The sequence below is a fragment of the Hylobates moloch genome, unplaced genomic scaffold (assembly GCF_009828535.3).
Source record: "Hylobates moloch isolate HMO894 unplaced genomic scaffold, HMol_V3 SCAFFOLD_20, whole genome shotgun sequence".
Lineage (NCBI taxonomy): Eukaryota > Metazoa > Chordata > Mammalia > Primates > Hylobatidae > Hylobates > Hylobates moloch.
In genome coordinates, this window is record NW_026652295.1 from 17,486,003 (window position 1) to 17,513,463 (window position 27,461).

Consider the following 27,461-nt stretch of genomic DNA (forward strand, 5'->3'; position numbering starts at 1 on the left):
TGAGATCAGCCTGGGCAACATGGCAAAACCCTGTCTCTACAAAAAAAAAAAAAAACAAAAACAAAAACAAAAAGAAAATTAGCTGGGCATGGTGGTATGCACTTGTGGCCCCAGGTACTCAAGAGGCTGAGGTGGGAGGATCTCTTGAGTGAAGGAGGTGGAGGTTGCAGTGAGCCGAGATCTAGCCACTGCACTCCAGTCTGGGTGACAGAGTGAGACCCCAACTCAAAAAAATCAAAAACTAGAAATGGATGGTTCTGTGTAAAATTGAAGTCAGAGAAAGAGGGTAGAACTACAAGGTGCAGCCTTCCTAGTTAGAGAAAGTGAAGAATGTAAGTTTGAGAAAGCAGTTTGGAGAATCAATATTACTTTCTGCCCCATCCCCAAGTGATGAGGGAGATACCCAGGAGACCCTCCATTCCCCCCATGGGTGGGAAATAGATTCCTCTGAGTAGCCTGAAAGATGGTTAACTTGGGGAACCTCTCCTTGAGAATTTCAAGTAGTTTCTAGAGATCCAGAAGTGAAAGACTGGCCCTGCAATGAATAGGACTCACATTTGCAGGTAATGCAACTCAGGGAATGTGGCACTTGGAATCCCAGGGCTGCAGGTGAAGCGCTGCCGGTGCACCCAAGAGCAGCTTCTCATGCCACCAGCATTAGAAATTTGGTGGCAATAAAATAGCCTGGGTATGAGACAAACCTCATTAGGCCAAGCCCATGAAGTCATATTTATATGGAGTGGCATACTTTTTTTTTTTTTTAAATAATATATCTTAGGGAAGTTAAGGCTTATTCGCAGTGCTAAAGGAATTTTGCTACGTAGATATTTCTTAGGACAAATCACCTAAAGAAGTTTTTAACTGCTTCTTATGGAACACTATTTTATAAAAAACTTTCAAAGTACATTTCATATACTAGTTCATTAAATCTTTTTGTTTTTTGAGACAAGGTCTCACTCTGTTGCCCAGGCTGGAGTGCAGTGGCGCAATCTCTGCTCCCTACAGCCTCCACCTGCCGGGTTCAAGCGATTCTCGTGCCTCAGTCACCTGAATAGCTGGGATTACAGGTGTGTGCCACCACGCCTCGACTAATTTATGTATTTCTGGTAGAGACAGGGTTTCACCATGTTGGCCAAACTGGTCACAAACTCTTGGCCTCATGTGATCCTCCTGCCTCGGCCTCCCGAAGTGCCGGTATTACAGGCATGAGCCATCGTGTCTGGCCTAGTTCATCAAATCTTATTATCTGGTTTGAGTGATTCTTTCAACAGACCACTCAGTTTTTCCTTGCTAGAGTCTAGATGGATTGTTTTGAACATCTATTTTGGCTTCTGTTGTTCACACTGCCTGCTTTTTAAAGTTGTTTTTGTAGAAATATTTGGAATTAACCAAATATAGAGGCTATTTAACAGTGTCCTTCTACATTTTTATAATACCGTGTCTGATATAACTCTTGTGTCCCATTTAGCTTCCCTGACTGTCTGTCTTTTTAGGTGACTGTTCTGGAAGCCAAAGACAGAATTGGAGGCCGAGTCTGGGATGATAAATCTTTTAAAGGCGTCACAGTGGGAAGAGGAGCTCAGATTGTCAATGGGTGTATTAACAACCCAGTAGCATTAATGTGTGAGCAAGTGAGTTTCTTTTAGCTTTGCGTTGTAGATAAAGGAAAGAAAAACAGTTTCAATTTGCTTGTGTGCAGTATTAATATGCTTCTAAAGTAAATTACATATAACAGCCCCCTCATCTCCTCTGCAAAGTAGTAAGAATTACACTTCTCCCTTTCTGAGAAGGTAGAACTAGAGGATGTAAAAGACATTTTTTCCTTTTTCTAAGCTGTTTAATTTTATTTCCTTGTTATTTGCAGGCCACTTGGTTAGCTCATAATTTTAGAGTTTCCAGATTTAGCATATAAAAATCCAGAATTCTCAATTAAATTTCACTTTCAGATAAACAAGTAATTTTTTGCCCAAGTATTTCCCAGTATTACATGGGATATTTTACATGCAATATTTGGGACATACATATACTTTAAAAAATTATATATTACTAATCTGAACGTCATATTTAATGAGGCAGCCTGTCTTTAATCTGGCAGTCTTACAGAGTTTATTTGAAGAGTTGGTGGGCCCAAGGCTTTTTCTGAAATGTTTACTGATGGTCAGTTCAATTTCAATTTCTGCTGTGAGTGTTTGTGTGTTTGTGTGTTCATTTACATGAGGGTCCACAGAGGAGATAGAATGTTCGAGCAAGGACAGGCAGTGTCTAGCATCTGAAACATTAGCCAAAAAGTTACAGTGGGCATGGCGTAGGAGCTGTTGGTGCCCCTCTCACATTCTCATCAAATAAGATCTTGTAGATTTCATGCTTTTTTCACTGCCTGACTTTGCTGCCATTCCCTGTGAAGCATATTTAGCTTTATTTTTGAGAGGTATGAGACCATTTTCTCCATGAGAGCTCTGTCTGATTTTCAGCTTAGAACCTGTAAATATTTTTTTCCAGGGAAAATTTTCACCTTCTTATTCTTATTATTTTGAAGCTTGGCATCAGCATGCATAAATTTGGAGAAAGATGTGACTTAATTCAGGAAGGTGGAAGAATAACTGACCCCACTATTGACAAGCGCATGGATTTTCATTTTAATGCTCTCTTGGATGTTGTCTCTGAGTGGAGAAAGGATAAGACTCAGCTCCAAGATGTCCCTTTAGGAGGTATGGGGAGAACGGTGTTCTGATTGTTCCATCTCAGTTTCGTTGTTACCTAAGCTTCATCAGCAGTGGCATCGTTCATTTGCGAGGTCGGATGTCGGCAACAGGAGGGTAGCTCTCCTGAGCATTTCTTTTGGACTGATGGATCCTCCAAGTTCTCAGGGGAGGAGAACTTTTTTTAGGGAGCCTTAGATGCTTGCGGTGTGTACACACACACACACAGACCTTACTTTACACAATAGCTGGTGTTTTACAAAATTACCTACATGTTTAATTTTAATTTTCCCAGAGTAGCTTACTTTTATGGAAACATGTGGTAAGCCCTGTGTGATAAATCATCACCCTGTAATGTCTTTTCTAGATAAGGGTTTCTGTGTGCCAGGATTTCTTTTTGTCGAGCAGTGAGTTAAGGTTTTTTCCAGTGTATTTTAAGAATGCAAGAGTATTACAGTTGCCGGGCGCGGTGGCTCACGCTTGTAATCCCAGCACTTTGGGAGGCCAAGGCGGGCGGATCACGAGGTCAGGAGATCGAGACCACAGTGAAACCCCGTCTCTACTAAAAATACAAAAAAATTAGCCGGGCGTGGTGGCGGGCGCCTGTAGTCCCAGCTACTCGGAGAGGCTGAGGCAGGAGAATGGCGTGAACCTGGGAGGCAGAGCTTGCAGTGAGCCGAGATTGCGCCACTGCACTCCCGCCTGGGTGACAGAGCGAGACTCCATTTCAAAAAAAAAAAAAGAGTATTACAGTTTAAGAATTTTAACCCATTAGGCACAGTGGCTCCCACCTGTAATCCGAGCATTTGGGAGGCCAAGCGGGGAAGATCACTTGAGCCCAGGAGTTCAAGACCAGCCTGGGCAACATAGTGAGCCTTGTGTCTATAAAAAAAAAAAAGGGGGAGGGGGGGGCAAGCATAGTGGTGATGGTGGTGTGTGTCTGTAGTCCCAGCTACTCGGGAGGCTGAGGTAGAAGGATAGCTTTGAGCTGAGGAGGTTGAGGTTCCAGTGAGCTATGATCCCACCACTGCACTCCAGCCTGGGCAACAAAGCAAGACCCTATTTCAAAAAAAAAAAAAGGAATTTTAATTCAAAATCTTTTGGCTTTTGTACTTAAATGGGAAATATTAGCCACAACTATTTAGAAAACTTGACCATCCATAGTGGCTCATTTTCACGAGGGTGCCAGCTGAAATTTTACTGTATTGCTTCTTAAATTGATATTTATTTGGCCTACAATTTTGTGACCTGAATGTATTCACCTGTAGTTCTTGGAGGCATGTTGGAGTTTCTTGTAGTGTGAACATTGGAACTCAGTTTGCAAGGTGTTAATTTGCTTCAACTATGTTTCTTTGCAAGAGCTCTCAATTCCTCAGGCTGATATACAGTTCATCTCTGTTTGGAGTAAACTTCTTAATAGCAGAGACTGTGTATCTCTTCTTTTTCTCTATTCCCTCCCCCTCTACTGTGGCAACCCACCACCTCTAAGAGACCTACGCTGTAATCATCCTTAGTAAGTTTTGACTGATATACTATAAGAGAACATTTTCAGAAATATACTCCCGTCAACAGGGATCATTTAAACAAATGTTGTAGTGTCCAGACTAACTCGTAGGTTGTTAAATTTCCTGGAGTTGGGAACAGTTATTAGGCTGACGTGCAGGATATTCTGAGGACTTGGTTCGTGTTTTGTACCTGTGTTGCAGTCACTGGCTGGAGTTTTCATTACATTTCTTTCAGAGTCACCAGATAAAAATGTTTAATGATAATGCTTTGCCTTACCCTTACCTAGAACAAGCTGTAGGCCAGGCATGATGGTACGCACCTGTAGTCCCAGCTACTCAGGAGGTGAGAGGATAGCTTGAGTCCAGGAGTTAGAGACTGCGGTGAGCTATGATCTCACCACTGCACCTCAGCTTGGGTGACAGAGTGAGACACTGTCTCACAAACAAAACAAATAAAAAACCCAAGTTGTTAAGGTAGGCTCAGCAATTCTTACTGTGTAAGTGGGTATTTCATCTTATCAATAGCTTGTTTAAAAGTTTTGATAATAGTGTACACATCTCTGTGTAAGGCTATAGTTATATCCTGCCTGTTGGTATCTTAGCTGTCTGAGATCTCATCTTACCAGCACAAAGCTGGGGAAACTAGAATCTAAATACTAAGGGACTAGATTTCATTTCAGAAAGCACGTGCACTAAAGCTATTTTAAATATTATTTACATAAAAATCACACTCGGCTGGGCGCGGTGGCTCATGCCTGTAATCTCAGCACTTTGGGAGGCCAAGGTGGGTGGATCACCTGAGTTCAGGAGTTCGAGACCAGCCTGGCTAACATGGTGAAACCCCATCTGTACTAATAATACAAAAATTAGTCGGGCATGGTGGCGCATGCCTGTAATCCCAGGTACTTGGGAGGCTGAGGCAGGAGAATCACTTGAACCTGGGAGGCAGGGGTTGCAGTGAGACAAGATCGGGCCATTGCACTTCAGTCTTGATGACGAGCGAAACTCTGTCTCCAAAAAAAAAAAAAAAATCACAGGCCTCTCTCAGTCTGTTTATATTTAATTTTATATACTATCTTAGCAATCTTGGTTTCCCCCCCCTCCACAAAACCAACAGGAATGTAGAAACTGCACAGCAGGAAGCGGGGATGGGACTTCTACAAAAGTCACAGAAAGTGGCACAAAGCCCAGGGGTCTAGGAGCAACAAAGCCAGGCACAAATCTGGAGGCCTCTTGGGCATCCGCATGTTACAATCTAGTGCAAGAACTGAACATTTTGATGAAAGCCTTGAGCTGTTCTAAAAAAAAAAAATTTTGAAGTAACTGATACTCAGTTCTGCTTCTAGTCAGAGAAGTGTGTGACATTCTATAAACTTGGGGACCAGGCGTGGTGGCTCACACCTGTAATCCTAGCACTTCGGGAGGCTGAGGTGGGTAGATTTCTTGAGCTCAGGAGTTTGAGACCAACCTGGGCAACATGGTGAAGCCCGTCTCTACTAAAAATTCAAAAATTAACTGGGCATAGTGGCGGGCGCCTATAGTCCCAGCTACTTGGGAGGCCGATTGCTGGAGCCCAGGAAGTTGAGGCTGCAGTGAGTCGGAATGGTGCCACTGCGCTCCAGCCTGGGTGACACAGTGAGACCCTGTCTCAGGAAAAAAAAAAAGAAAAAACACCAGAAAAAGAAACTCGGAGTCTGTGATACGTGCTTTGGATGGTTGTCGTCACTGGAACAGTTGTAAAGAAGTCACCTATACTGAGATGCTTAGAATTAGTCAGATATGAAGCCAGAACCCTCTTCCAGCCCTGCTACAAAGGAATGTAAGACAATAATGAGATCGCGGGGCTGTGTCCATATAGTTACAAGGTCCAGTTGAGTGGGACAGATAAGTAAGGGCTGGAGTTGATGACAGGGAGAAATGCTGGAGGCTTGCCATGGCCCGGTGACGCCCCACCATAAAGAATGGATGGGATTGGGTGGGAGAAGGCATTCCTGCGAGGGAGAGTGGGAGGTCGCAGATCCTGCAGGGTAGGAATTTACCAGGAAAAAGATTCAAAGCAGCACAGCGGAGCCTGTGAGTGGGCAGATCGTAGCTGCTGCCTTTGGAGAGGTTAACATGTGCTAGCTTTGCCTGGCTGTGGTTGGGGAATTTATTATATAGGCAACCAGTAATTGTAGATATGGAGGCAGAGTGCTGACAGGATACGAGCCCATGATGGAATATTCTTGTTTGGGACAGACTGTAGCCAATAGGTTACAGGTCTCTTAGTTGAGGTGAGATGTTGTAAGCATTGACTTTAAGGTGATGGTAGCAGGACCAGAAAGAGAATGGTAACTTCTGTGTGTGTGCATGTACATCTATGTGTGGGGACAGTTTTTCTGTATCTTGAGCAAAAGAGGAAACCATTTTTCAACTAAGCAAAATTGAGACGTTTCTGAAGATATAGAACTTACATAGCTTTGTTTCCGGTTAAGGTAAACTTTCTCTTCCTGAGAGAAATGGACCTTATCAAGAGATCTTTTCCCCTCTCACTTTACTTGGGAAAAGACTTTGGAAGTTTTGGGTGTTGCTGGGTGACAGGTTGAAAGCAAAGGAGAAGGAATTGGAGAATCTTGTTAAAGCTGTTTTTTTTCTGCTTTGATCCATTCCCATTACAGAAAAGATAGAAGAGATCTACAAGGCATTTATTAAGGAATCTGGTATCCAATTCAGTGAGCTGGAGGGACAGGTGCTTCAGTTCCATCTCAGTAACCTGGAGTACGCCTGTGGCAGCAACCTTCACCAGGTGCGCTTGGGTTTTGTGAAAGGTGTGCTTTGAAAATACTTGGTTTAGGCTGGGCGCGGTGGCTCACGCCTGTAATCCCAGCACTTTGGGAGGCTGAGGTGGGAGGATCATGAGGTTAGAAGATTGAGACCATCCTGGCCAACATGGTAAAACCCCGTCTCTACTAAAATACAAAAAATTAGCCAGGCGTGGTGGCGCACACCTGTAGTCCCAGCTACTCGGGAGGCTGAGGCAGGGGAATCGCTTGAACCCGGGAGGCGGAGGTCGCAGTGAGCTAAGATCGCGCCACTGCGCTCCAGCCTGGGGTCTCAAAAAAAAAGAAAAAGAGAAAATACTTGTATTTGTGTGTGTGTGTGTGTGTGTGTGTGTGTGTGTGTGTGTGTTTTGTGTGTCTACATATTGAATTTGAGCTGGTTTGGATAAACAGGAAAGAATGATTCTGCTTAAAAGTTTTTGAAAACCATGACTTCTAAGCATATTAACTCCACAGTGGTTTTGGTTGTTTTTTAAACTTTTTTTTTTGAAGCAAGAGAAACTCTTCTTCAGATAATGCTTGTGAAAGAAGCTCAATACATAAAAACAAAGGAAGAGGCTGGGTGCAGTGGCTCCCCTCTGTAATCCCAGCACTTTGAGAGGCCAAGACAGGCGGATTGTTTGAGCCCAGGAGTTCAAGACCATCCTGGGCAACATGGCAAAACCCTGTCTCTACAAAACATACAAAAAATTAGCTGGGCTTAGTGGCATGTGCCTGTAGTCCCAGCTATATGGGAGGCTGAGGTGGGAGGACTGCTTGATCCTGGGAGGTCAAAGCTGCAGTTAGCTGTGATGGTGCTACCACACTGCTGCCTGGGCGATACAGTGAGACCCTGTCTAGGGGGAAAAAAAAGAAATCAATCACTCCAAAGGAAGGAGGGCTATTGGGCTGAATCAGAGCAGGGTCTCCTATATTTTTCTTATTTTTTGTAGAGATGGGGTCTTGCCATGTTGCCAGGTCTGGTCTTGAACTCCTGGCCTCACATGATCCTCCTGCCTTGGCCTTCCAAAATGCTGGGATTAGAGGCATGAGCCACTGCACCAGGACTTGTCTCTTTACCCTCCTTTCCCTGCCCTCTGCAGAGGGTCTTGGGTCATTTCAGTGGAACCATGGAGTCTAAAACACTGCTCTCAAGAAGCCAAAATAGAATATCCTTGCAAGTCTGGTCTGTTTACCTTGTTAAAGTAAATTTAAGCTTGCCTAACTCATTTAACCAACTGTGAACTTAATACTCCAGTACTCTGTATTTTGAATAGAACTCCACGGATGATTTCAGAGGCCCCTTTGGGACCTCTCCATTTCCACTTGGTTCTGCATTGTGATTGGAATCATGCTGTTTTCCAAAATCGTGCAGGGTTTCTACTCTGTAGAGCTTCCATGTTGAGGACAGATAGCATATTTATATATGTTGATCAGATACAGTTTTACCCTTATAGAATTCTACTTTGCCAGAGTTGTCAATATAGAAAATCAGCTTCTATTTTTATCAAGGAGTGGTACCCATGCCCAAGTCATATAGACCTTTTGTTCTCAAATAAACTTTCCTCAAATAAAATTATCGAGATTTCCTCCCCCCAATGGTGGGCTCTGCCTGGGCTGGTCTGCCTGTCCCCTGCCCTCCTGCCGTGGTGGCTGTTCCCACCTGAAGCTCCTCGTATTGGCTCTCAGGCACAGGTGCAAGGATTTACACTGCTGTGTCCCCCACCTCTCTTGTTTCCCAGGTATCTGCTCGCTCCTGGGACCACAATGAATTCTTTGCCCAGTTTGCTGGTGACCACACTCTGCTAACTCCCGGGTACTCGGTGATAATTGAAAAACTGGCAGAAGGGCTCGACATTCGACTCAAATCTCCAGTGAGTATCAACTGCTGGGAGGCTCTGGCTCGCCTTGTTTGGGGAGGATGTGAAGTTCTGGGCATGTGGCTCACGCAGGAGAACGGGGCTGGCTTTGGTGTTGAGCCAGAGTCTAGAAGTACTTTTGTGGCTCATTCGTAGCCTGTGTAGCATTATCCATGTCAGTGAGGCAGCTGCTGCTGCTTGGAAACCGTAGTGGCCCCAGTGCATTTCTATTAAGAAGAAGGTATTCAAATTGCTTCGCAACCTTCCTAACCCAGTGGTTATTTTCACTTTAAAATTTTCCCTTCAAATCTTTCTCAGTGCATTTGTATTGTGTGTTATTGTAATCATGGGGGTGATTACTTAACTGTATTTCCCTTCACATCATATTATAACTATTTTCTATATTCCGACACAGTGTTTATTTTGTATATTCTGACACAGTATAAATTCTAACTCCCTGAGTTTAGCTGTAACAATGGTTTAGATCTCTGAATGCCAGGAAAAGATTCCCCTTAGCCTTGGAGAGATGTAAATTCATGTAATATGAGAATCGGAAAGGATCCTGGATCACATGGCTCCATCCCTCACTTTATTTCATAATTGCTTTTTGAGCAGGTGCAGAGTATTGATTATTCTGGAGATGAAGTGCAGGTTACCACTACAGATGGCACAGGGTATTCTGCACAAAAGGTAAGAGCTAGGGCAGTACAAGGGTGGGTAGAAACCTTTGCTGCCGGGGGCTTGGAGGGAAGGAGAAATCTTTCCTGTCACGGAGTTTTTCTTTGGGAATCTGCCTGGACCCTTGTTGGATTTCTGGTAAGTTATGTATCTCCACTTAATTGTATGTAGATATGCAAAGCCGATTTCATTGCTCTAACACTGTATAGACTCATGGCAGATGGAATTCTGAATTGTGTTCCTTGAGGTGAGTTCTAGGGCACATTAGTCCTGAGAGTTGAACAAGAAAAAAATTTCCTTGGCCAAATAAGTTTGGCAAGACCAAGTAAGTTTGGGAAGTATTGTGTACGATACTCTACTTTTAGGATTAAATAGGAGTTGTATAGGGTTAAATAGAAGTATGTGTATATATATATTTTTTGTTTGTTTGTTTGTTTTTTTGTTTGGTTTTTTTTTTGAGATGGAGTCTCGCTCTGTCGCCCAGGCTGGAGTGCAGTGGCGCAAACTTGGCTCACTGCAAGCTCCGCCTCCTGGGTTCACGCCATTCTCCTGCCTCAGCCTCCCAAGTAGCTGGGACTACAGACACCCACCATCATGCCCGACTAATTTTTTTTTTTTTGTATTTTTTAGTAGAGATGGGGTTTCACCGTGTTAGCCAGGATGGTCTCAATCTTCTGACCTCATGATCCGCCCGCCTTGGCCTCCCAAAGTGCTGGGATTACAGGCGTGAGTCACTGCGCCCTGCCCAAATAGAAGTATATTAAAGGCTCTGAGAAGTCCTGCATTAAAGAAGTCTATTTTACTTCATTAAAGAAATCTATTTTACTTTTATTCTGTGCTCTCCACATTTTTTTTAACCACAGAATCCTTTTTCAGATCAAGAAAGTTCTGTTTTCATCTTGAAATCTTGAAACTATCAGAAGTACTTTCATATGGCTTCAATTTTTTGTAAACAGCTTTAGTAGGTGAACAGTACAAGGTACTGTTGAATGGAATGCCTGAAATCACACTGAGATTTATAGTATTGGAGAATAAAGGTGCCTCCATGGGGTAGAGGGGATTTAGTAAACCTTGAAAATTTAAGTTTAGTTATATCTTAAGTGACTGTGAAAAAATATAAATGATGAACTATCACTAGTTCCTAGACTAGCTGTGCTTCCTACACTTCAGGTATCGAAAACTTATTTCATAGTCCTTGATTTTCATACAGAAATAAAGGACTGCCTGTCACACGGGAAAGACAGGTCTAGGGAATGAGTTAGTTGGGGTAGGGGGTCCTAACATTATTCCTGCCATTACCCAACTAGGAGATTTTGGGCAGCAATCCCTGGGCTGCACGTCAGAATCACCTGGGAGGTGCTTACAAAGAAAGGTTGCAACGCCCCACCCTGATACATTCTTGTTGAATTGGCCTCGATTTTTTGTTTGTTTTTTTCAGAGACAGGGTCTCAGTCTGTCGCCCAGGCTGGAGTGCAGTGGCACAGTCATAGCTCACTGTAGCCTCGAGCACCTGGGTTCAAGGGATCCTCTCACCTGAGCCTCCCTCGAGTAGCTGGGACTACAGGCATGCACCACCATGCCCGGCTAGTCATGTTTTTAAAGCTTCTCAAGTGATTCCAGTGTGCAGCCGTGGTTGAGAACCTTGTCTGCAGTGACCTTTTCTGTAAGCTCTTAATAGGTTCTGCCTGGTGATAAACTGTGTTTAAAAATACTACCTTTTAAAATTGCAAGTCACCCGACAGTTCAGCCTCTGCTGTTCTGTGGCTCCACTTCTTGGTGTCCAGGACAGCAAGCTGGTTCTAACTCCCCTGCTTTGTTACTCTCTGCCTGACCCTGGCCAGTACTGGTGCGTTTCTGTGTTTGTATTCCAGCCTTCTGGAGAAATTAGGGCACAGCTTCAGGCTGCACTTTGAAATGTTTAAAACAAATATTTTTATTGTAGCTAGCACGCATCACAGTTTGCATTGGAAGTTTCCCCAAACTTGTAAGAGAAAAATTTTCAACCCAACGTGATAGATCGATGAACCTCTGGCAAACTAACTAGGTTTAGGCTGCCTCCATTGACATCTCGCTTTCGTTCCTTACTAGGATGTGTTTATATCATTTGCCTTTTTGTTTACCCAAGGTTTTTTGTTTTGTTTTTTGTTTTTTTTGTTTTTTTTTACAGGGTCTTAATTCTGTTGCCCAAGCTGGAGTGCAGTGGTGCAGCTTGTAGCTCACAGCAGCCTCGAACTCCTGGGCTTGAGCAGTGCTCCCACCTCAGCCTCCTGTGTAACTGGGACCACAGGCACATGCCACCACACTCAGCTAATTAAAAATTTTTTTTTTGTAGAGACAGTGTTTCCCTGTGTTGTCCAGGCTGGTCTTGAACTCGTGGTCTTAAGCAATCCTCGTACCTCGGCCTCCCAAAGTGCTGGGATTATGGTGTGAGCCACTGCACCTGGGCTACTCAAGTTCTTATGCTTTTTAGTGCTATTTTGTCATTAAGAAAACATCTAGATTTGTGGGCATGGGTGGCTCACGCCTGTAATCACAGCACTTTGAGAGGCTGAAGCGAGAAGATGGCTTGAGGCCAGGAGTTTGAGACCAGCCTGGGCAACATGGTGAGACCCCATCTCTACCAAACATAAAAAAATTAGCTGGGCATGGTGCTGCACACCCATGGTCCCAGCTACTCCAAGAAGCTGAGGCAAGAGGATCACTTGAGCCCAGGAGTTTGAGGCTGGAGTTTGAGCCCAGGAGTTGGAGAATGCACTCCAGCTGGGGCAACAGAGCAAGACCCTGTCTCTTTTAAAAAAAAAAAAAAGGGAAAAAAAATCTAGATTTTATTTATTTTCTTGCAGTTCTTATATGTAATTTAATTGGATAGTAATTGGTTTTTTGTTGTGGTTTGCCTCATTTTTTTGGTTGCATGGTAATTATCTGTAAATAGATTATAAACTTCTTGATGATAGAGAACATATTTTATACTTTATAAAATTTTCATGTGGCAGAAAATAGTGACAAAATCACAGAACTCTGAGCTTCCTGTGATCCTAGAATTGAGAGTTAAGCCAAATATAGAAAATCTTTGAAGCCTCAGGTAGATTGAGTGCTTGGTCTTCAACTCCATTCCACTCTGATCCTAGGGTGGATTTCTAATATTCTGTACTGCAGATATTAGAAAGTAAATACACACACTCTTCCCCAACTCCCTACAGCAGGTTTCTAAACATCCATCCAGCCCAGCCAATCTGATGCACTGGCATGAGATTTAGAAGGTGTAGGTTGACTTTTGCTTCCCTTCTGCTGCCTCTGTTGAGAGCACACAATGGTGGAGGTGTTTGGTTCTTCTGCAGCAGGGTTCATGAAAGTTTCAGGGTTTAGTCAGTAACCACAAGTCAAGAAGGAGACCGTAAGGCATGCATGTTGCTGGTGCACGTGGTTCTGTATGTGGCAGGATTCTGGAGCTGGCAGTAGTAGTAATGGCGTCCTGATTGTAGCAACGATAATGGGGTCTGGAGCCAGAAATGTCCAATTCCTAATGTTTGTGATGTGCTTCACCACTTCTGAAGCATATTGATGTATCTTGTAAATTTTAGTTTTAAAGCATCACCCTGATTCTCAGAGGTTAGTGGGGCAGATAGTACCTTCATTTTATAGATGTATGGCAGAGATGAGTGGCAGGCTTGGCCACACAGTAGAATGTATCAGGAATGATGCACAAAGTTCTGACTCCATAGTTAGGGCTCTTTCCTCCTCAAGTACTGCTTTTCAGGGTTGGGTTCTGCTGACTCTTTTTTTTTTTTTTTTTTTTTGAGACAGTCTTGCTCTGTCGCCCAGGCTGGAGTGTAGTGGCGTGATCTCGGCTCACTGCAACCTCCGCCTCCCAGGTTCAAGAGATTCTCCCACCTCAGCTTCCCAAGTATCTGGCACTACAGGCACCCGCCACCACGCCCAGCTAATTTTTGTATTTTTGTAGAGACGGGGTTTCACCATGTTGGCCAGGCTGGTCTTGAACTCCTGACCTCAGGTGACCTGCCCGCCTCGGCCTCTCAAAGTGCTGGGATTACAGGCGTGAGCCACCGCACCTGGCCTCTGCTGACTCTTATCTATGATTATTATTAGCCATCAGGAACTTTTTTGCAAATTCTTCCCTGTGGTTGCCACTTCTGCTTAGCCAGGCATTGGCACCCTTGTGCAGTGAACAACCTGCAGAGCTGCACATGGCAGCCCTTGTTCTTGCCAGTATAACAACATGGGTTGTTGATACCAGTGTAGTTGTAGTGTGAGGTTCTGTTGCTGTTTGTGTGTTAACTGTTAATTATTTTCCACAGGTATTAGTCACTGTACCACTGGCCTTACTACAGAAAGGTGCCATTCAGTTTAATCCACCGTTGTCAGAGAAGAAGATGAAGGCTATCAACAGCTTAGGCGCAGGCATCATTGAAAAGGTGACTTAAATGACTTCATCCTCAGAAGAAAGAGATTAATGTCAGATGATAGATGTTAACTTCTGATATGGAGAAGTAGTGGGTACTAAATGAATACAAATAAAACTCAAAGATTTCCTTTTCATTTGAGTAAGTGTTCATGAAGAACACAGAAGAATATTATCAAAACGAAAGGGGGAGACCTGGCTGAGGTCTGTGAGTTTTGACGTTAGGAGAAAGAATCTTGTTATTCAGAATTTGAATTTGGTTTAAGCAATTCTTTTATCCTTTTTTCTTTTTTTTTTTTTTTTTTTTTTACCCCTTCTGCTTGCTTGCTTGTCTGCTTTCCACTCATTGGCCCCAGTGAGGACAGTGGTTTATTTCTCCTGCCTTTAATATCTCCTGTAGCAGAATGGGCCAGTGCTGCAGCAGATTCTGACAGACTTATGAGTAGTGAGAGTTTAACTTAGGGACATACGCCCAGGAGTGAGTCTTAGGAATGCTGGGCATCTTCAGACTAGCTTGTAGGTTGCCAGTGGGTTCCATTATCCATGGGAATGGAACTGAGTGGCATCAAAAGCAAGGAGCTGGCCTGGGCACAGTGGCTCATGCCTGTAATCCCAGCACTTTGGGAAGCTGAGGAGGACGGATCACCTGAGGTCAGGAGTTGGAGACCAGCCTGACCAACATGGTGAAACCTCATCTCTACTAAAAATACAAAATTAGCTGGGCGTGGTGGTGTGCACCTGTAATCCCAGCTACTTGGGATGCTGAAGCAGGAGAATCACTTGAAACCAGAAAATGGAGGCTGCAGTGAGCCAAGATCTCTCCATTGCACACCCAGCTGGGCAACAAGAGCGAAACTCCGTCTCAAAAAAAAAAAAAAACCCAAAAAACACAAAACAAAATAAAACAAAAAACAACCAAGGAGTTCACAAGGGAAAAAAGGAGGTGAGGAGAATGGAAAGAGCGGTATTTGGGGTTGTTCTTTCAGGCAGTGTGTTTGTTTTAGAGTAGAGCTACAGGTTGCTGCTTAGAGATTGCCTGTGGTTTTGTGACGACAAACACCTAACCGTCTTTCTTCTGCTCACTTTGCAGATTGCCTTGCAATTTCCATATAGATTTTGGGACAGTAAAGTTCAAGGGGCTGACTTTTTTGGTCACGTTCCTCCCAGTGCCAGCAAGCGAGGGCTTTTTGCCGTGTTCTATGACATGGATCCCCAGGTAAAATCATTCGAGAACTGTGGTTTGAATTTCCATCTTAAAGTTTAGAATTTGATGTGATAATTACTCACCTATCAAGCTCAGGAACTAACGAACATCATGGAGACCCTGGGTCTATGTTTATATTCTGGGAGGACACTTGGACTGAACATTTTCCTATAGGAAAGGAGCCCCAGTATTTGCTATGTCTTCTTGAAGTCCTCATGTTGCTCCCTGGGACATGAATTGGATGCTTGTGGAAACTGTCATTTCAGGCTGTAGGGGAATTCCTCATAGGTGAAGTTGGAGATGGCAGAGTCAATGAGTGGTGCTTGAAACTTCCTCTGTGAGGGTCCTCTAGGGAGCTGGGAAGGGGTGTATGATTGGTGAGGGAGGGCGTGAGTGTCAGCAGATGTGAGAGCTGAGGGAAGGAAGGAGAGAGGAGAATGGCATACCCAGAGCTGGACGGTGGTGGTCACTTTCCCTGCCGTCATATTGCTGCCACACGAAAGAATCACAGCTATTTCTGACTTTCAGTTTCAAGAAACTTTGTCTTAAAAGGTTTCACATAGGAGCTGAGGGCAGATTTTCTTTACCATTTGAGGTTTTTTTTTTTTTTCCATTGTTTTATCTGCAGATTTTCCTTCTCTATCTCTTTCTACTTCTTCCGAAGCAAGCTTTAATTAGTGAACAGCCAAGGGAACCCTAAAGTTGCTATTTACATTTCTGAGTGTTTTTTTTTCCCCAGCAGGAAGCAATAGAGTGGATGGATGAGTAATGCGTGTTTGCGAGGAAAATGGACTGGCGAGTGACGTGAGGATAAGGGGCAGCCAGAAATAGTGAAATTTAACTTGTGTGAGTGAGGCTCTTGGCTGGGTGCAGTGGCTCATGCCTATAATCCCAGCACTTTGGGAGGCCGAGGTGGGCGGATCACCTGAGGTCAGGAGTTTGAGACCAGCCTGGCCAACATGGTGAAACCCCGTCTCTACTAAACATACAAAAATTAGCTGGGCATGGTGGCAGATGCCTGTAATCCCAGCTACTCTGGAGGCTGAGGCAGGAGAATCACTTGAACCTGGGAGGTGGAGGTTGCAGTGAGCCGAGATTGTGCCATTGCACTCCAGCCTGGGCGACAGAGCAAAACTCTGTCTCATTTAAAAAAAAAAAAAAAAAGAGGCCCTTATCTGTGGGAGCTGAGCACTCAGAGACCTGCTTTTTCCCTTTCATGTCTCCAGAAGAAGCACAGCGTGCTGATGTCTGTGATTGCTGGGGAGGCAGTTGCATCCGTGAGGACCCTGGACGACAAACAGGTGCTGCAGCAGTGCATGGCCACGCTCCGGGAGCTATTCAAGGAGCAGGTGAGAGAGAGGAAGCCCTCCCTGAAAGGGGAAAGCCATGCTTGCTATCCAGAGCAGGTGTGAAGCCCAAGCAGCCAGCGTCACTGAGAATCACGGGAAGAAAGGCAGGGGCCACAGTCTTCTTTCTTTTACAGTCCCACTGCCCACCTCAGCACTGAGATTAGTCTTTGAGGGCTGTCATCACAGAGTACCGCAGACTGGGGCTGCCTTAGACAACAGAAACTTATTCCTTACAGTTTTGGAGGCTGGAAGCTTGAGATTGAGGTGTCGGCAGGGTTGGTTTCTCCTGGGTCCTCTCTGCTTCGCTGGTAGATGCCGTCTTCTTCCTGTGTCCTCAATGGGTTTCCCTCTGTGTGTGTCTGTGTCCTCATCTCCTCTTCTTACGAGGACACAAATCAGGTTAGATTAAGGCTCACCCCGGTGACCTCACTTTAATTACCCGTTGGAGACCATATCACGAAATACAGTCACATTCTGAGTCACTGAGGGTTAGGGTGTCCACATAGGAATTTGAGGGGGACATGGTTCTGCCTGTAAAAGTGCCCTGTACCTTTTTTTACACAATTGTCTTCCTTCCCTTTTTTTCTTCTCACATCATACACACTTCCCTTTTTTTTTTTTTTTGGTAAGGATGTAAAAGGCTCAGTGTTTTCTACATGGATTCTATATTTACTGAAGCCCTAGAAGCTTTGACTACAGCTTTCCTTTTAAGAAGAGGCTTGTCCAGCTTTTTTTAAAATATCCCACACATGCAGATAGTCTCTTTTCTCCAAGGAGCTCAGGATACTTTGTTTGCCAGTGTACTAAATCTCACCATCTCTGGAGATTTGTAAATGGCCATGGCTTATATCTTTTTGAAATAAAGGAGTAGAAATAGAAGTGAAATGACTAAAAAGTTACATAAATTAAAGAGAAAGGGGCATTCAGATATGCTGCTTATTTTATTTCATTTTAATTTATTTATTTTTGAGACGGAGTCTCACTCTTTGGCCCAGGCTGGAGTGCAGTGGCGCCATCTCGGCTCACTGCAAGCTCCGCCTCCCGGGTTCACGCCATTCTCCTGACTCAACCTCCTGAGTAGGTGGGACTACAGGCACCCGCCATCACGCCTGGCTAATTTTTCTAGTTTTAGTAGAGACAGGGTTTCACCGTGTTAACCAGGATGGTCTTGATCTCCTGACCTTCTGATCCGCCCGCCTTAGCCTCCCAAAGTGCTGGGATCACAGGTGTGAGCCACTGTGCCCGGCCATCTATGTCCCTTCTTGATCCTACTTCATAATTCCTTTCTATTGGACATAGGAGGTCCCAGATCCCACAAAGTATTTTGTCACTCGGTGGAGCACAGACCCGTGGATCCAGATGGCATACAGTTTTGTGAAGACAGGTGGAAGTGGGGAGGCCTACGATATCATTGCTGAAGACATTCAAGGAACCATCTTTTTCGCCGGTGAGGTATGGATCTTGATTCCAAACCCAATTATTTGTATTTTGATTCCTTTCTTTCATCTAAAATGATATCTGCCCAGAGTTTAAAAACCAATTCAAATACTGTCGAAAGTCTTATGACCATAGACATCAGAAGCCTTCTCAGTGTCCTCTTCTTGCTCCCAGAGGCAGCCGTTTTTAACCTTCTAACTATTCCTTCTGGACTTCATATTTCAAAAGTGTTTATATTGCCATCTCTCTTTCTGTTTTTTTTTGAGACAGGGTCTTGCTCTGTGGCCCAGACTGGAGTGCAGTGGTGCAGTCCTAGCTCACTGCAGCCTCAAACTCCCAGGCTCAGGTGACCCTTCCACCTCAGCTACCCAAGTAGCTGGGACTGCAGGCATGTGCCACCAAGCCTGGCTAATTTTTTTTTTTATTTTTTGTAGAGACGAGGTCTGCGGTGTTGCCCAGGCTGGTCTCAAACCCGTGGCCTTAAGTAGTCTTCCCACCTCAGCCTCCCAGAGTATTAGGATTACAGGTGTGAGCCACCATGCCTGGCCTATGATGTCATCTTCTGATTTAGCATTAGACAGACATTATTGACTGCCTCCCTGTTGGGTTAAAGACTTAGCCTGTTTAGTCTCTGCACCATTTGCTCAACATGGTTATTTCACACTTTTAATTTAATTGGTATTTACATGGCTGTGTAAATGTTGTTTACTGCTGAGCCAAGGTGTCCATTGATACCTTCCTACAGTTTTGTTTTCTTGGCAGTTACAATGGCTCCTTTGGTCATTAGCTTAATTCCTTTGGTACCTCTCCCCATGTCTCCCATACCCTGCGTTTGTCTCTCATTTACAGTTGACACTGTCTGAGCTGGCCTGCTAGCTCCAATCCTTGAAATGTCCCCTTCCCGAGTCCTCTTCCCTCTGCTCTGGTCCACACTGGTTGACCTCTGAGATTACTGCAGAGTGTCCTCCTGGGTCTATTTAATTTAATTTAATTTAATTATTTTATTTTAAATTTTATTTTATTTTTTTGAGATGGAGTCTCTCTCTGTCGCTCAGGCTGGAGTGCAGTGGCACGATCTCAGCTCACTGCAAGCTTCGCCTCCTGGGTTCATGCCATTCTCCTGCCTCAGCCTCCCAAATAGCTGGGACTACAGGCACCCGCCACCACGCCCGGCTAATTTTTTGTATTTTTAGTAGAGACGGAGTTTCACCGTGTTAGCCAGGATGGTCTTGAGATCTCCTGACCTCATGATCCACCTGCCTCAGCCTCCCAAAGTGCTGGGATTACAGGCGTGAGCCACTGTGCCTGGCCTGGGTCTCTATTTTTTAAAATCACTCTCCAGCATTGGGCCTTTATTTCCAAGATCCCTCTCTTTCTTGATTTACTTCTGTTGAAAAATGTTTTGTTATTCTGATTTCTGATCCTTTTACTTCATTTTCTTATCTGCTCAAATAAAGATGAGTTTTTTCTCTTTCTAGAGATTCTGTTCCATATCTTGGAAATTTTGAATTGACCATCTGATTTTTCCTCTTTATTATTATTCATCTCTTATGCTACTTTTGGGGGAGATTTTAAAATCCAACTAATTGACTTTTAAAATTTTGGCTTTTACTTTATGAGCACTTTCTTGTTTGCAGAATGTTCCCTTTTGGTAGCATCCTCTTGTTATAACTTGTTTCTAAGGTTTTAAAGCTTTGCATGTTTTTGCTTTCCTGCTCCTTCCCTCCCTGGTTTCCTCAGAGTCTCAGAATTCCTATTTTGTGTGCTGCAGTCTTTGCCTGCTACATGTCCAAATCCGTGATCCATCACTGTTGACTTAGATTTGAGCAAGGCATTTTTTTAAAAGCTTTGTGAAAGCTCCAGCAAGCTTATCAACCAGTGGCCGGATTCCCAAACATCACTATCTGGGAACAGTTAGTTTCCTGTGTGGTGGAAGCTCAGCCCCTGGCACTGTGGGCACTGGAAGCTTCGTTGTTAGTTATAAAGGCTTCATTTCACTTCATCCCCATTTCATTTGGTGCTTCGCCCTGATCTCTAAGTCACACCTCTAATGAGTTGCAGCCGGTCAAGTGGGGAATCTGGTGAGGGATCTATTAATAATTGTTCTTTATAGTCTTTAAGCCAATCCTGTTTTCACCCCTTGCTAACTGCTGCCTCCATGGTTCCTCATACTTCCAATGGCTGAGATTTTCTAAGGATTCTTTGGGATGAATTGGTTTGCTTTTTGTTAAAACCCCTGCCCCCAACCCCAGACTTAAAATGAATTGTTACCACTCTTTCACCTGTGTTCCTACTTTGTTTAATATGGTTTAGAAGTACACGTCTCATTGTTTCATCTAAAATATAGTTAATGTTTTTGTTTACAAAAGAATATATTGGCTGGGTGCGATGGCTTATGCCTGTAATCCCAGGACATTGGGAGGCTGAGACAGGTGTATCACCTGAGGCCAGGAGTTTGAGACCAGCCTGGCCAACATGGTGAAACCCCGTCGCTACTAAAAATACAAAAATCAGCTGGGCGTGGTGGCGGGAGCCTGTAGTCCCAGCTACTCAGGAGGCTGGGGTAGAATCGCTTGAACCTGGGAGGCGGAGGTTGCAGTGAGCCAAGATCACACCACTGCCAAGATCACACCACTGCACTCCAGCCTGGGAGACAGCGTGAGACTCTTTTTCAAACCAAAACAAAAGAATGACATCTAAAAACCAGATGACTTTGATTACTCCTTGGCCTATGAAGACCTTACTCTGTAAGGGGATAAAGGCTGCATGCCAGACAACAAATGTCAGCAGCTTCTGAGAGATGGCTGTTTCAGGCTACTGTGCCTTAGGGTCATGAACATGGCTTAGATGGCTTCTTGCTTTCCTTTGCTGCAATTACTACTTCGCCTTTTTCTTTTTTTGTTTGAGATGAAGTCTCGCTGTGTCGCACAGGCTGGAGTGCAGTGGCACGATCTTGGCTCACTGCAACCTCCGCCACCTGGGTTCAAGCAATTCTGCCTCAGGTGGTGTGTGCCACTGTGCCCGGCTAATTTTTTATTTTTTTTTTAGTAGAGATGAGGTTTCATCATGTTGGTCAGGCTGGTCTCGAACTCCTGACCTCAAGTGATCCACCCGCCTCCCAAAGCGTTGGGATTACATGCGTGAGCCACCACGCCTTCTTCTAAAAACCTATTTCTGAGGCTTCCTTCCCTTACTGCCACTTTATCCCCCAACTAGTCACTATATTTCTGCTGATGTAATCACTCCCCCATTCATTGAAGCCTTTGGCCCCTGGAGGTTTTCCCTTCTACCCAGGCATCAGTTTACGTAACTACACTTCACTTCACCTCTCCATTTCTTATCCTCCATTTTCTGTGGTCTGTTCAGCTCCTCTTCAGCTACCCCTTTCCACAGCCACATCTCAGACCTTGTCATAATTACTTAATCACTAATCAGGCCTCCTCCTATCCTGTCCTCCCCTATCCTCCTGGTTTGCTTATTCTATTCCCACCACAGCCATTCCTTGAGTGAGGTTCTCCTATCATTGAGTCGTTTTACTTCCTCCCAATCCAACAGCCCTCACTCACATTTTGCCTTTTTCTTATTGAATTTACGGTCCCTGGTATAGCCTTTGAGTAACTTAACTCTCTACCTATTTTTTCTACCCGTCTAGCAAAACGCCATCTGTGGCTTGGCTGAACTGCCATTCATCTTTTGTACTTGTTTCGCCTGTGATTGTACCAGCTACATTACTTGTCTGATGGGAGGGACTGTGTCTTAATTGTTCTTAACTCTAGTACCTGTCACATATATACTTAGTATTTTAAAGAGTGCTGCATAGTACTTCAAGATAGCATACAATGAGTGAATTTGACAATGCATGGCCAGATAACCAGAAAAGTTCCAGTGTTACGATGGGTGAGTGTGAATATGAGTGCATAGGAGTGGCATAAATCTTTGTTAGACCAGATAAAGTCTAACCTTGTTTTGTCTTTTGGTATCAACCAATTCTTTATGCATGATCTCAAATTATGTAATTATGTTTCACAGGCAACAAACAGGCATTTCCCACAAACTGTTACAGGGGCATATTTGAGTGGCGTTCGAGAAGCAAGCAAGATTGCGGCATTTTAAGAATTCGGTGGACCCAGCTTTCTTCTGTACCCCAGATGGGAAAATTTGAATCACATGTTAAACCTCAGTTTTATAAGAGGGGGAAAAAACCCTCTCTACATAGCAAAACTGAAATGTTTCTAAGGCGATATGGTAATGTAAACCTATTTCATCACTGAAAGCACTGACCTCGAAAATCTACAAGCACTTAGATTTAATTGCATTTTCCATAGGTTCAACTACTGCTGAAAGTCTGGATTTCAGAATAAAGCAGAATGTAAGTTTCAATTGAGGCCATGGATTTGATTGTTCCATGGTTGGAAGTTCCCTTTGGATTTCACATTTTATATGGCTGATCAATTTTCATACGTTGAGAAACCAAGTCAATCAAGCAGGAATCATTTAAAAACCAGATAAAGCCATGTTTTTCTTCTGTGACAATTTATCAATATCTTTACCAATGAGCCTTAATTTTTATGTAGGTCCAATATTGAGCTTTTACTTAAAATTTAGATAGAACTTTTTTTTGGATACAGCACAAACTCCAGTTGACAGTAAAATGAAGCTTCTAGGTATTTTGTATTGTACATATCTCCTCCCATTGGGTGTTCAAAAGAAATTTAAATTCAAGTATCTTTTGTGATAAAATGTTTGATTTGTGCACCCATTGGCAAAACAGGAAAGTTTCCAGATAGGTATTGCATCATTGAGAATGACACACAGATAGTGTGGGCTTCACACTATAGACACAGAATATAGCTTTTTCTTAAAGCCAAATTTGGGTGATAGGACACTCTAAATATCCTTAATTTTGGCAACCACTAGCAAAAAAAACTTGTCAGAATAATTTAATCAAAGCCCCTCTCCACTTCTTATTTAAAAGAACTGATTCAATTGCTAGGAATATTTTTTGCAGACTTTTCTTTACAGTATTCCACAGGCAGGTCCACTGGAAAACTGCAGAAAAATGTGAGCTCTCCTAACTAGTACACATTTTATAGGCTATATTTTAAAGGCCTAAGAACATGGCAAGTATTTTATCTTTTTTTAAAAACACTCATGGCAGAAAACAGTTTAATATATCATCTCATTCTAAAATAAACACTGGTTTCAGGGTCTTCAGGATGCCTATTTTGCCAAGAAACTTCAGTATACAGGTTAGAAATATGCTTTTGTTTTTGAACAGTATTGGTTTGCTTTAAAAAAGGGACTAAATATGACTTTAAAGAGACTTCAAAATATTGAGTATTTAAAAAATTTTAAAGTAGGTCAGTTTAAACGAGTAAATACCTAACACACAATGTGCAGTGAACCTCAGGCATTTAAGACACTTCCCCCACCGCCTGCCCCCCAAAGTGTGGTCCCAAAACAAGCCAACAGCTGTATATCTCAAAGTTAACCCAAGACAACTCTGATATTTAGGTTATTTGTTGAGACTCATTGGTACTGACTGGCAAGTATTCTGCTTTAAAGTATCATGTATTAAAATGTTTAGACAGCATGTGTTTTAAAGTGATAAATGCAAAATGTTAAGTTTGAAATGGTTAACAGTAAATTATTATGTTAGTTTCCAGGCACTTGAACTGTGCTACAAGTAGGGGAAAACCTACTTTAAAGTATGGTAAATGTGTGTATTAAACTTCCTATCAAGTGACATACTTCATTTGATTGTTTAAGAAGCCATGGTACTTTTTTCTTGAGTTACTTTGGATATGTTTTTTCAATGCCATCTGAAGATTTTGTAATTGAGTAGCAGTAAATATACAGATTTACAATGTTTTAACTACAGTTCATGAATAGCTGGTTGTGTAAAACTACTTAATAAAAAACTAGATTTTCAAATGTACTCTGTACTGTAGTGGTGATACATCCATTTAATAAGTGTGTGCACTCACCAAGAACTTTCATACAGAACAACTCCATTTCCTCACTTCCAAATACTCCATGCATCACTACTTACCTTCTTTAAATGGTCATAAAATTAACCTTAATTATTGGTAAGTTTTGTGAAGTCACTCCAAGAAAATGGTCCATTACCACAAAAGAGTGTTCCAAATTGTATAGGTTATAGGGCTGAATCAATTTAAAAATCCCTTTTCAGAATTATTCACCATAGGGAAGGAAATGCTATATACACCTGTAAGATACCAAATGCAAGAGACTTAAAACACCAGTGATTTAGACTTATTTTTATTGACAAGGTTTATAAGAACAAATATTTAAAATCGAAGGCCAATTATTAGGTCTCATTTAGTTGCTTATTTTGTTCACTTGTATTTTACCTTTCCCTAGTGTCGGAGTAACTATCAAGAAACAAACCTGTGAAAATACCTGTTAACATTCAACATATATTTTTATATATTTCTGTTCTATGATGCAAAGATATTTTTCAACACTTAATTGGTACATCAAATGTGTCATTCTGTCATAAACAGCATGTTTTAAAAATTCAGATTTAATAAACTGATTTAAGACAGTAAATTTGAAAGACAAAATTAGTCTCATTCAGGAGTGGTCCATTATGTTGATCATCTAGAATCAACACTGATTAACCAAACTCTAAAAGCCAAGAGCCCCAACTCCAGAGAAACGGTAAATTTCTTTAATGTAAAAGTATATTATTTTTGGGACACACTTTGTCAGAGATATCCACGATTACCTGTACATTATATTCTGGCATTATAATCTGGTACTTTAGTCATAATCATGAAGGTGGCTAGGTTTCCGGTAAATATCAGCATTTTATATGGGCAAAAGCAGTTAATAAAAATCAGTTCATTTACTATAAACCAAATGTGCTTGTACTTAATCCCACCCTTTCCCAAAGTTTTTGAAGCTTTGATAGGTTGATTTTTGGTCTGTCTTTAATATAAAATGTACCTACAGACACTTTTACAGAGTTAATACTAAAATTACAAATTGATGACACTTTCGAGGCAAAGCAGGATAACTGTTCCTTCAGTGTTCCCATCACTGAATTGACTTTCACTGCTCCATCATACTGTCTGGCTGAACACTGACATTCCATAGTCTACAACTATAAAGATACCTACCTATGTGAGTTTAAAAAGTGATCTGCACAAAGAAATAAAAAAACTTTATATACAACGAATTGTTTTTTAAAAATACAAAAATAACATCTGTCACTTTTGTCATGCTGACAATTTGACATATATACACATGCAGGAGAAAAGTTCCAATTCAGTCATCTGGACAACTGTAGCTTGTATATTTTTAATATGATGGACACACTGCCGCTGAATTTTCACACTGACAGAGATGTGTATTCAAAATATTTCATATACTAAATACTGCAATCTCTGTGTGTATAAATCCCGGTCATAATAGTTTTTGTTCTACTTGATTAAAAGTATGCCTTAAGCAAGCTAATATTAAGTGCACTAAAAACCACAACAGTTCAAGAATCTATGACCTTATATAAAGAAATCCAAAATGTACAAAATACAACTATAAAAGCAAGGAACAATTAATGCCATGCAAGATTTTAAACTAAAAATGGCATAGAAATGCAATTTAAAACAGCAAACTCAAATTCACATAACACTCAAGATAAAAAGGTCAGCAGTAAGTTCTACTAACATTGCTTAACAAGGATTTAGAAAAGGAAATACATTCTCTTTGCTGGTATAATGGTATAAATCAGATCTTCAGATCTATGGGAACGAGTCATCTTCTCTGTCCTCTATCTCAAGAAATTAGCTGTAATGAAAGTGAAACATTATTTTGCCATAAATCATAAACCTTTATCCCATTTTTCCCACATCTATTTTACTATTTTGTCCTTCAAAAATCAGTTGAGATCAATACAGAATTATAGCTACCTGCTTATCTTCCCCTCACCTTTGCCTGGTATACAGGAACTTCCTCAAGTATTTGTGAGGGCAACTTTGAGATGCCCAGGTACACCATGAGGCCACATCATAATCTGAGTTCAGGTCTTATCACTTATTGTTCAAACTTTAATTTTAAGCTTTAAAGTGGGAATGAGAAGAAATATATTTCCCTATTATGAACAAATGTGAGGATTAAATGTGATATTTAGTGACATGAATATTTTGAAAAATATAGAGTATTTTATGTAATTACTTTTATATTTCTAAAGTCAAACTTGAAAGACTGAAATATTTACCTCTTTTACAGTTGTTTTTATGAAATCTTTTCTTTCAGTTAAATCATAAGTAGGATAATTTTCATAGACCTATGTACAGTGTAAAGGAAAAATAATGTTAAAAGCAGATTTTAAAATCCAGTAATACTGTCTTTGAATAAAATCAGGAAATCACCTACGTGCAAATAGCCACAACCATCCCAACAGTACTCTGGTTCACCCATATGGAATTCTATTCCAAATGAGTATTTTAATAATACTGTATATGATGTGGAAAACTAGCGTGCAAACATTCTCAGTGTTTTCAGGCTGAGAGTTTGGAATGAATTAACAATAAACAAGCCAGATGTGGTGGCTCATGCCTGTAATTCCAACACTCTGGGAAACCTAGGTGGGAAGATCACTTGAGCCCAGGAATTTGAAACCAGCCTCAGGCAACCTGGCGAGACCTTGTGTCTACAAAAAATTTAAAAAGTAGCCAGGCATGGTGATGCATGCCTGTAGTCCCAGCTACTGAGGAGGCTGAGGCAGGAGGATGGCTTGGGCCCAGGAGGTTGACGTTGCAGTGAGCTGTGTTGGTGGCACTGTATTCCAGCCTGGACCACAGAGCAAGACCCTGTCTCAAAAACAAAAAAACCCCCAACAAGGGTAAAGAAAACATCTAGATAGATCTTAGATAACGGAACTAAGTTCTTTACGTTGGCAAGTCATCTGCCAAGTGTCTTTTGGAGAAAGCTTCTTTCTTCTCCAACCCTTGTTATTATCCAACACCCTACCTACCTATTCCACAACCTGAAACGCAATGAACTGCTTCCTCTACTCCACTGCTCAGTCCCTCCCTGAAGTTAAATCCTAAGACCCAAGTGGTCTCAAGAGTCCTCTACTCCTAAAATTTGACTCTAAATTTCTCCCTTTTGTCAATTTTCTCAGTCCTATTATACTTGCTGCTTGATTCAGGTCCTGACTCTATAAGCTCACAGTCTGTAAGCACCCTGCAGGCTTTACTTCCACTGTATAGTTCAGGGTCAGCAACTTTTTCTGTAAAGGGCTAGATGGTACAAATAGTTTCAACTTTGCCACTCAGTTTCTACTCAACTATGCGTTGTAGTGGCAATGCTGCCATAGACAATAGTTAAATTAACAGATGTGGCTGTATTACAATAAAATTTTGCTTACAAAACCAGGTGACAAAGATAGAATGGATTTGGCCCACAGGCTGTAGTACGCCAACCCCCTAAAATATGGTCAATCATTTAAATTACTCTAATTGTTTGTCCCGGGAGGTTCCAAG

General features: G+C 42.3%; 2 protein-coding genes across 6 annotated transcripts in view; one reads left to right on the forward strand and one right to left on the reverse strand.

Annotated features, from left to right (window-relative positions):
- KDM1B (lysine demethylase 1B) overlaps positions 1-23,887 on the forward strand; it is a 67,389-nt gene extending 43,502 nt beyond the window's left edge. For all 5 annotated transcript variants that reach the window (XM_032141719.2, XM_032141722.2, XM_058432124.1 and 2 more), the window contains 10 exons: positions 1,494-1,631; positions 2,537-2,708; positions 6,862-6,989; positions 8,745-8,876; positions 9,477-9,551; positions 13,856-13,972; positions 15,050-15,175; positions 16,390-16,512; positions 17,812-17,964; positions 21,979-23,887. In XM_032141719.2, the coding sequence (XP_031997610.1) occupies positions 1,494-1,631; positions 2,537-2,708; positions 6,862-6,989; positions 8,745-8,876; positions 9,477-9,551; positions 13,856-13,972; positions 15,050-15,175; positions 16,390-16,512; positions 17,812-17,964; positions 21,979-22,062 (1,248 nt within the window). In that variant the 3' untranslated portion in view covers positions 22,063-23,887. The remainder of the gene's footprint in view (positions 1-1,493; positions 1,632-2,536; positions 2,709-6,861; positions 6,990-8,744; positions 8,877-9,476; positions 9,552-13,855; positions 13,973-15,049; positions 15,176-16,389; positions 16,513-17,811; positions 17,965-21,978) is intronic.
- A 328-nt stretch (positions 23,888-24,215) lies between these two features.
- The window catches only part of DEK (DEK proto-oncogene), a 39,104-nt gene continuing 35,858 nt past the window's right edge, over positions 24,216-27,461 (reverse strand). Inside the window, exons 10-11 of the mRNA XM_032141725.2 lie at positions 26,192-26,260; positions 24,216-25,761 (exon numbers count right to left, since the gene is read on the reverse strand). Of these exons, the coding sequence (XP_031997616.1) occupies positions 25,750-25,761; positions 26,192-26,260 (81 nt within the window). The 3' untranslated portion in view covers positions 24,216-25,749. The remainder of the gene's footprint in view (positions 25,762-26,191; positions 26,261-27,461) is intronic.